This window comes from Cyprinodon tularosa, unplaced genomic scaffold (genome assembly GCF_016077235.1).
Source record: "Cyprinodon tularosa strain WSP-4 unplaced genomic scaffold, ASM1607723v1 ctg831, whole genome shotgun sequence".
Taxonomy (NCBI): Eukaryota; Metazoa; Chordata; class Actinopteri; order Cyprinodontiformes; family Cyprinodontidae; genus Cyprinodon; species Cyprinodon tularosa.
In genome coordinates this window covers 61,923-71,828 of record NW_024039598.1, presented here as the reverse complement: position 1 = coordinate 71,828, position 9,906 = coordinate 61,923, and the positions used below count along the sequence as shown (strand labels likewise).

The 9,906-nt window shown below is 39.6% G+C and overlaps 1 protein-coding gene across 1 annotated transcript; it reads left to right on the top strand.

Moving 5' to 3' along the window:
• Nucleotides 1-8,976: 8,976 nt before the first annotated feature.
• Nucleotides 8,977-9,906, top strand: LOC119774792 (trace amine-associated receptor 1-like). The gene has a single exon (XM_038272471.1). It carries the CDS (start codon nucleotides 8,977-8,979, stop codon nucleotides 9,904-9,906), a length of 930 nt encoding a protein of 309 aa, XP_038128399.1.

Sequence of the window (9,906 nt, the reverse complement as noted above, 5' to 3'; positions counted from 1 at the left end):
GCAGCAGAAAATTCGAATGAGAGTACTGGAAGAGAGAGCACCAAAATTGGGACAGCGTGGCAAGTTGTGTCCCCCTTGAACTAAGGTACCAGAGCAGGAGATTGGAGGAGGACAGAGTTAGATTAGAGAAGGCTCCTACATTTTAGAAGTAATTAATCTATCCCTGTTACAGGGATATGTACCTCACGCTTTTAATGTAGCTTAAATCAAACCGTTACTTAAAAAACGTCTCTTGACCCAGATGACTTGGTAAATTAGGCTATATTTACACTGCAGCCCTTGATGGTCATTTCCAATTTTTTTGTGAAATCCGATTTTTTTATGCGTTGCCGTTAACATTTCCAAATATATGCGACTTGTATGTGATCTCCTGTGTGAACTGCAGTCATACAACGCAAGTGTCCCGCATGCGCAGTAGAAGACGCAATTACATCACAGGCCAGCGTGCTCTGTGTTTATGGAAGTAAACACGGATGGTAGTGTCTGAGCCCATCTAGCATAAAAACACAATCTTTTCAAGATGTTTAAACATAAATACTGCTCTCTGCATTATTGTCCGCAATGGTTGTTGTTTTTCTTGCTGCTGCTTCATAGCAAGACCCAGATCACTCACCTTTGTTGGGTATTAATGGCGTTCACATCATTTCATGGGCGTTTAAAATCGCCCTTCTCATATATAAAGCCTTCCTTCCGCGGCGGAGGGAGACATGGCTGTTGTTGGGCTCGCTGTCTGAATGACGGCGCGCACTGATACGAACAGAGAGAAAATAGGACCAATTGATAACGACGTGTGACTTTTTCCACTACAATGTTTTTGGGATGCGAAAATATCACTCTTTTGGACACATAATGTTTTGGGAAGAGAAACGTTTTATTTCGCTGTACCTAAAAACCTTCAGGACTACTTTCGGCTTGACCAAAACTGGACGATAACTCTGCTCACAGGACGCTGCCAGGGGTAAGTCAGTGTGATTGCATGCCGCTGGTGATCGGGATGCCATACAGATTCATGTCAAAAATACCGAACTATCCCTTTAAGTTATCAGGTTCGTCTCTTGTTGCACCAACTACCAGTTTAGTCCATGAGGCAGACACAGTGTTGGTCAAGCTACGTGTCCAGTATAGTGAGCTAAGCTATCAGTTACTCAACAATAAATTAAGCTTCACTACACAAAAGGTACCACCTAAAGAATTATAGCAAGCTAAGTTACACTAATTTGTTAAAAGTAGCTTAACTACATTAGAAGCTACTTAACGTTGTACCAATCTAATGTCAATTCAAAATGAGTCTGATGCACTGGTTAAAATATGTATTAAAGATCAGCCAATGACATAAGACAGTGAAAAAATAGCTTTATGATCAGCATAATAAAAAAAAACAAAAGTAATTACTAGTAGACAAAAATGTAAACAATCTTCTGTTATTAGAACCAAATTAAAGGTACTGTGTAGTGTTCTACACATCGAGACATGGCTATGAGTTTGCATTCAATGGACATCTCTCGGGAAAACAAAACCCTACAAAAGGCATCTTATTTCTTTAGGGTCTCCCTTAGAGAAAACTTCTTCAGACCTCAATTAAACAGTTGATTCAAGTAACAAATGAAACTGTTTACAAAAAAGGTGAAAAAATAATGAAACTAATTAAGTAATACATATATTTATGTCTCACTGTATAATTTAATTTCTACCTACATATTTATTCATTCTATTTTGGGGGGTAATTAATTGAATGCTTATTTATTTATTGAGCATGTATTTATTTATGTAGCCTATTTATTTTTATACATGGGAGAGCTGTTCTTCCATACCTAAAAAATCTTATCTGTGCAAATAAGCCTTAAAACATCTGAACACGTACTTTTTATCAGAGGATTCAACAAGTTTCAAAATCTCTGGCTGCTCTTCTTGCTCTGCTCCTGTCTCCTCCTTCATCCTGTGTGTGTGCCTCTGTGTGTGCGTGTCTCTGTGTGTGTCATTCTTTGAGTTCCACTGCAGTACGCATGCGCATGTTTCGTAGACACAGACAGCAGAGGCAGAATAGAGGCTCACGCATAAATGTCCAACGAATAACTCCGATTGTTGTTTCAAAAATAGAAAACCTGGTTTCATTACTTAGTTTTGCCCTGACTTTTGTAGCGTCTGTGGACGCTACGTTGCTACTTGATAAAAACAATAACGTCACTACTGGAAAGTTACTTGATAAATAAAGCAGTGACGCTACGGTCAAGCTACTGGATCATGTAGTTAAACTAATAGCTTCGCTACATGTAGGGAAGCTACTGCCCATCACTGGGCAGACACCCTGTCTACTTTTAAGGCAAGGCTTAAAACTTTCTTTTTTGATAAAGCTCATAGTTAGAGTGGCTAAGGTTATACAGAGCTATCTCTATAACTGCTATAGGCTTAAACTTCTGGAGGACATAGGGACCCCTTTTTCATCATTCTGTTTCATTGTATCTTTTTTCTCCCATTCTGCATTATTTGTTAGCTTAATCTCTAACATAATGATCTCTCTACACTTTCTCATCTTAGTAGCTTCACCTGGTCTGTTCCTGTTTGGTTGTGACACCATCTTGGAGAGAAATATCAGTTATGCTGCTGCCACCAGCACCTCTGTTTATAGATGTTGGAGCTTGGCCTTTTTTTCAGTGTAGTCCTGTTTCTCAATCAGCAGTTCTTCTGAGCTCTGCGCCATAACATCCATGGGAGGAATGATAAGTGGGAGTCCGAATCCAAAATAGCACTTATTGTTTTGAGAGCAGGCTGCACAAGAATTTTACGTCAGCCTTGAGCAGTGTGCGAAATACCTGTCAATAGTTGGGGGGGTCCCCATCTCCCGATTGTTGTGCAATACCGATCAAAATTTTCTCAATATGCAGTCGGCCTATAACATTTCAAAGTCAGCTTTAATGACAATTCTTCAGATTCACCAGACATACAAGGACTCGAGGGGACGTTCGTTTCTCATTCACCAACAGTGAAACTGTTGGGATCTGGAGATCTGCCACCTGTCTCCAGCAGAGAGCACTGTGGGTCTCCTGGGCTGGAGACCTCAGCACACCTGAGGATCATCAGCCCATCAGGAGACCTCCTACATAAGCAGCAGTCAGACCTTCCTTCAACGCCGCAGTGTTGACCAAGTTTGGTTAGCGAACCTGAGCTTCTGTTAATTTTAGAGAATCTTAGTTGGCTCTAGAGAGAAACTAGATTCTAACCTGCCTCTGTCTTCTTTGCTCACAGAAAACCCGACTGAAGTCTGAAGCTCTGGATGAGCTTTGCCTGGAAGCCTGCCTGCCTGCCCAAGGGAGCCAAACCAGGAGATATCAGTCTGGATTCCTCCAACAGCTCTCAAGGAAGAGCTAGGAAACCAAGTCAAGGTCAGAAACTCACGAGTCAGAAGCTAGACGCTGCTGCTGCTGAGTTCCCAGCTGAATCTACGGTCTCTGGACCCAACCGGTTCCCCCCCTCTCAAAGGACCTGTCAGAACCTCTTCAAGGTACATTCTGAATTAACACACTCGACAAGCAATCTAAACTGCCTGGCTAATCAAACTATCCATCTCTGCAGAAATCAGTGATTCCAGTCCCGGACCTGTACCAGAACCAGTTCATTAATACTCTGTGTGTTTCTCAATAAACTCTGTTAAACTTTTACTCAGCTTCCTCTGGTGTTCTGCATTTGGGTTAAGTCTCTTAAGCCAATCATGACAGAAACAGATAAAGTGCACAGGCACAACAGATAAGATCAGTTCCTAATACTAAAATTTAAAAATTCAATTTTACAATAAAATATCAAATGTACAATAATATAAAATATGCAATACTTATGCTAGTGCAAAAAGGCAGATGGTAATGGCAGCAGAAAAAAATATTATTATTACCAATTATGTAAGATATAGCCTTTGTAACAGTAACACTTTTAAAGAACACTAAATAAATATACTATTAATACTAGTGCAGGAGATATATTTTTTTGAGGGGGGCTCAGCTTCCTGACAGCTTGGTGGATGAAGCTTTCTGTGAATCTGGTGGAGTGGGCAAGAGCCTGAACAGGCAGTCAGTCTATGAAAACACACACACGCACAAAGAAAGTCTGTGTCTCTCTCTTTCATGCATGTACATGTCCTGCTTTAATCCAGTTTCTGACAAATGGAAATGGGTCGAATTTTTCCAGAGGAGGGCAGTTGAGGTCCACAAACAGGAGTGAAGACCTGCTGTCTTCGCGCAATCTGTTCCGCCTTGCCCGTGTTACAGTGGCGGGCCGGCCCATAGGGGGCGCTGGGGCACCGCCCTCCCTGATAAGAAGAGAGAAACTTAAAATATATTTTTACAAATTAACTCATAAATGTCAGTTTTACTCTCTAGAGTGTGTACCTATAAGCAAAACAAATTATATAAACTACATTTCCCTATCTACTGTCATTCATTTGTGGATTTCCACAGACAGACTCCTACCGTCTCTGTCTTGGGACGTTGATCAGACTGCCCCACAAGTGCATAGAATCTGCCAATCATGTACTATTGCTAGGTCAATTTAATAATTTAATGGCCAATCAGCGTCTCAGAATTTTATGGTCTTGGGGCTCTGAAAATACTGCCCTTTAACAGGCTTCTGCACCCAATGTGCAGGTGCAGACAATTAGAGGGACGATGGCGAACGTAACGAACGAGATGCACCTTCCACCAAATTCAGTGAGATCCTTATTTATCTACCCGTTTGCCAGAAGAACATCCCTGTTGTAGGATATGAAAATTTCATGTCATGGTTATTGTGACTGTGACGAATCCACCTCGTCACTTAAAACAACCTCTCTAACTTTGCGTGCCACACACACATTCTTGTTATACTCTGCTCTTGAGGACCAATACACTCGCGCTGAGCCTTGTAGCGGTCCATTAACTTAAAACACACAAGCTGTTCCTGGTTACCTGCTGGCGTATTGAGGGTGCACACTTAATATTTCAGTGGGGTTAACCGTGTGTGGGTGGGTGTAGAGGGTGACTTGTCATCTTCAGTCTGGCGGCCTGTTTGCTGGGTTCAAACCCGAGGCAACGCTCAGTAAGCTCTTGTATGATCTGGTTGAACTGTAAAGTGCCTTGAGATGACATGTGTTGTGAATTTGGCGCTAAATAAATAAACTGAATTGAATTGAATTAAACGGTTAAAACGCCAGATTTGTTGGAATGCGGAAGTGACGTCACCAACATGTGACTCGCTAAATGTTTGTCAGATTATTATTATTTTTTTTTTTTTTATGTTTAAAAGTTTGGTGTGATTGAATAAGTCAATGAATCTGTGTAAAGGAATGTTGTAAAAATTATTTGTTTTTGTACATCAATTGTTTGTGGAGGTAATATATGGACAAAACTGATTTATGAGAGGAAATCAGAAATAATAGAGCCTGAGGGGAAGGGCTTAAACTATTTAATGAGGGCTGTGGGAATAACAGCGGCCATTTTTGTTTTCTGTTTCTTTGTTACATTGCTGGTAACTGGAGGGAGGCTGAGGCCCAGAGTATCTTGTATGTTTAGTTTCTTTTGCACCCTGTTCTGAGTTTTTGAGCACAATAAATCACCAACACCGGTAACCTGACTGAGCCTGGATTCTTGGAGGCCAAAGAACCCCGTCACAGTGACCCAAATCATCACTGTTACTGTTATTATATAGTAAATTAAATCATTACTGTTAAATTGTATTTATTGTCTAATTGTTTATTTGAATTCTTATTCTGGATTAGTTGGAGACATACACTAGGCTATATCAGCCCCACCAAAAATATTTTTCACCAGCCGCCACTGCTGTGTTATTAACTGCGGAAAAGCACATGGCTAATTTGCATACGCGAGCAGGATTGGCTGGCTCCACTTCGCAAAAAACAGAGCATATTTGTAAATAAAGGTTTTGAATACTGGACATGTTGAGCTAAAAAACATTTTAGTGACCATTAGCGACAAAAAAATATATTATGTCCTGCCCTCACTCTTAGCTTAGCAGCTAGATAACCATAATTTCCAATAACCACACCGTAAGCCTTTTCTTTGGATTTATTGGCTGATATGGATGGATGAATGAATGGTAAAACTGCAACAAAAAATATTGTGCATAAGTCTTTGTGTAAACAGGCACAATTCCAAATTAACAGGCACAATTCTCCTAAATAATAAACTCATCATATTCCCTGAATATGTACAGAAACACATAATGACACAAACGACATGTTAACAGTAGCCACTAGCTAGCGGCATCGCTAGCGGCTAGTTAGCGTGTATGCTAGCGGCTAGTTAGCCCGTATGCTAGCGTCTTTTTAAACTTCTCTTCTTGGTGACCTTTTTTTGCAATAAACCTCCAAACACAACATGAAACATAGTACTATATGTACATAAACGAAATACACCCTTCACATCAAATTACATGCTGTACTGGCCAAAAACGCAGCACAGAGAAAACAGATGTAGCTATGCAGTGTTTACTCAACTTCCGGTGCTTTCAAAATAAGACTATAACAAATATTATACGTAAGAAAGCTTATAGTATATAACTTAGAAACAATATGCAAATATGAGCAATGGCTTCCTAAGGAGCCAGAACATTTTATTTTACATTTTTTTTACACAATTTAAGACCCCCTTTAAATTTTGCTTTTGAGGCTTTCAGGGGGACTCATGGGTTAATCGGGGGGGCTCGACCCCCCCGGACCCCCCCGTATTTCGCACTCTGGCCTTGAGTCTTTTCTTGCTGTCTTTACATGGTGAATCCAATATTCCAAATTTGTTGGGCTTTGCTGCCTTGAAACGAGCGTGCACATCCAAGATAGTATCCCATCTCACCTTTGATTTAAACTACCGCAGCCAGCCTGCATTCAAAAGGACCCAGGATAGGGCTCAGCTCCTGGTCTTACTCATTCAAAGCCTTTGTGAGTGTGTCAACTGCTGCCTGCAGCATGATCAATGCCCATATTGCTGCCGACATTGTAGATACATCAGTTATCCTCCAAATCCAAATAGGATGAATCCGAGTATCATAAATCCGAAGTCCATACATCTTCGATACCCTCCACTGACAGCATTGTAAAACACCTCCCATGAGTCCATAATGTATCCCACGAAGTATGTCCCAGGTAGGACAAAAAGGGTCCCCTTTTCCCTATCTTCCAGTTGAGAAAATTTGATCAGTTGTATTGAGAGACCAGCTGACCAGATCTATTGTTTGAATGGGCTCTATGCACAGCTCCACTACTTCCTGAATTTAAAGCAGCTCCTTTGTTTCCTGTCTTTCATTACTGGACGAACTGATTAATCCAGGTGTGTCTGGCCAGTTACTTAGGTCATACACACCTGGATTAATCAGTGCATCCAATCATGAAAGACAGGAAACAAAGGAGCTGCTTTAAATTCAGGAAGTAGTGGAGTTGTGCATAGAGCCTATTGGGGTGATATGTAGTTAGGGCTAGAATCAAAACAGCTGTGACGAACTGTATGTGCTCTCTTTAATCTTCTGACATGGGAGCTAGCTCAGAGCTACCCTGCTTTGTGTTTCCTGGATGACAGTTGCCTTTGGAATCTCTGCTTCTTTCAGTATGTCGGCCTTAGCAAATGGCCGCTCACACTGAGCCTGGTTCTGCTGGAGGTTTCTTCTTTTTAAATGGGAGTTTTTCCTCTCCACTGTCACTACAAGCATGCCTGCTGTTAGGGATTTTCTTAGATAGAAACCTGAATTAATTTAACAATATGATCTGGTTGAATTGTCTCTGTAAAGTGCCTTGAGATGGCATTTGTTGTAAATTGGTGCTACATAAATAAACTGAAATTAAGTTTTTAGCTCTTGCAAATTTTGCTAAGCCTACTTCACGTGCGTGGCAGCTATCCAGCTCGCTAAATAAAACAAAATTTGCCAATCACCTTGCTAGAAACTTGACCTTTGTCTCACTTCACAGATCTCCAGAGCCACTGTCACTTAGTGATAACATGAAAATCCTTCAATCCGGATGTGATATTTGCGTTTGGTGTTAATGTATCTTTAAATTTCTGTTACTCTGTGTTTAAGTTTACAGGAAATCTTTAACTTTGTAGCAAATATTTTATTTGGTAAGAAGGTGAATAGGGAGAGCACCTTAGTTAAAGGTTGCTTATTCTCTGCAACTTGTTATCTCAAGAGATTAAACAGATTACACTTTAAACACAGACTTTAGAAAGAGAAAATTGTTGAGAACCAAAAGGCAGGCAATGCTGTACCTTTTCTGAGGTCGAAAACTTTCACTATCTCAACATGGAGTGTCTGTAATATCCTTTTTTTAGTGAGACGAATATTAGAATTTGACCAACACAGTGCTTCTATATTCTTTGCTAGCAGCACTATGCTAGCAGCTGTCTACTGTTGTTACACGCTCATCCAGGATCACGCAACTCTGAAAGCCAGAGACTGAATGCAATATGCTGTTTTCTAAGATTAAAAGCCTTTTAACCAATCTGTCTGTGTTAGATTGGGTTAGCCCGGAAAAGTGCCTTGAGCTGACTTGTTGTAATCTAAATAAATTGACTTTAATTCAACTATTTCAAAGTAATACCATCATGACTTGTATTGAACCGGCAATCGTTTATTTACAGCACATTTTTCTATTGGAGTTATGCCATTAGGCAACAACAAAAAAAACGATCTACCAAAAATTACTTCAACATTGTTGTTCTGTGGTTAAATATATATTTTTATACAGATAAATGTTTCTAAACAGTTAAATACAAGTTGTAAAGCACTAAAATTTTATTTGTTCCTGTACGTGACATCAGGGAAGATGTCACCTTGGATACCAAACACAAACTAATTAAGCCAATGAACACATTGAGACAGAATAATATATCCCACATTAATATGTGGCTCAGTCATCACAGATAAAAGATGCACAACTCTCCACCATTTTGCTGAACATATCTTTTTTTTTTTTTTATAATATATTGTTTTTCCATTAGGAAAGATAATATGATTGATAACCAACATCTCTGTAACGAATCAGCAGAATTGCATGGACGGACGTTGACTTCTTATACAATAGATATAGTGGTTTTTTCTTTGTCACTTCTGATAATATGTGGGAATCTTCTTGTAATCATCTCTGTCATTTACTTCAAACAGCTGCACACTCCAACAAACTACCTCATCCTCTCTCTGGCTGTGACTGACCTGCTTGTTGGAGCTTTAGTTTTGCCTTTTAGTGCAATATTGTCTATGAGCTCATGCTGGTATACAGGTTATTTACTTTGTAAAATGCGAGGTCTGTTTGACATATTACTGTGCACAACGTCCATTTTAAACTTAAGCTGTATTTCAATAGACAGATATTATGCAGTGTGTCATCCTCTAACATATAGAAGTAAAATAAACAGTCATGTTACTCTGATTATGATTCTGTTGAGCTGGACTATTTCAGTTGTACTTTCAATTACCATTAAAATTCGTGAGAAAGATGAACAAAATGTCAGCTGGAGGTGCAAGATATTTGTGGCAACAAAAGAAGCTAGCCCTGGACCGTTTATTTCATTTTTTATTCCAACTAGTATAATCTTAACAATCTATCTAAAGATTTTAATGGTGGCAAAGCGCATACAGACAACTTTAAAGTCTGAAGCTGCTCTCAGTAAGATGGAGAAAAAGACCAATAAAACTTTGGCTACAGTACTGGGTGTGTTCCTCATGTGTTGGTCTCCTTACTTTTTATCTATAAGTTTAAGCAGTATAGGGAACTTAACAATACCAGCTGTAGTGATTGAAGCATTTAAATGGCTCGGATGGTCCAATTCTTTGTTAAATCCACTGGTATATGCTTTTTTCTACAGGTGGTTCAGACATGCTTTTAAAATGATAATTTCTGGTCAAATATTTCAAGGAGATTTTTCCAGAACAAAGCTGTGA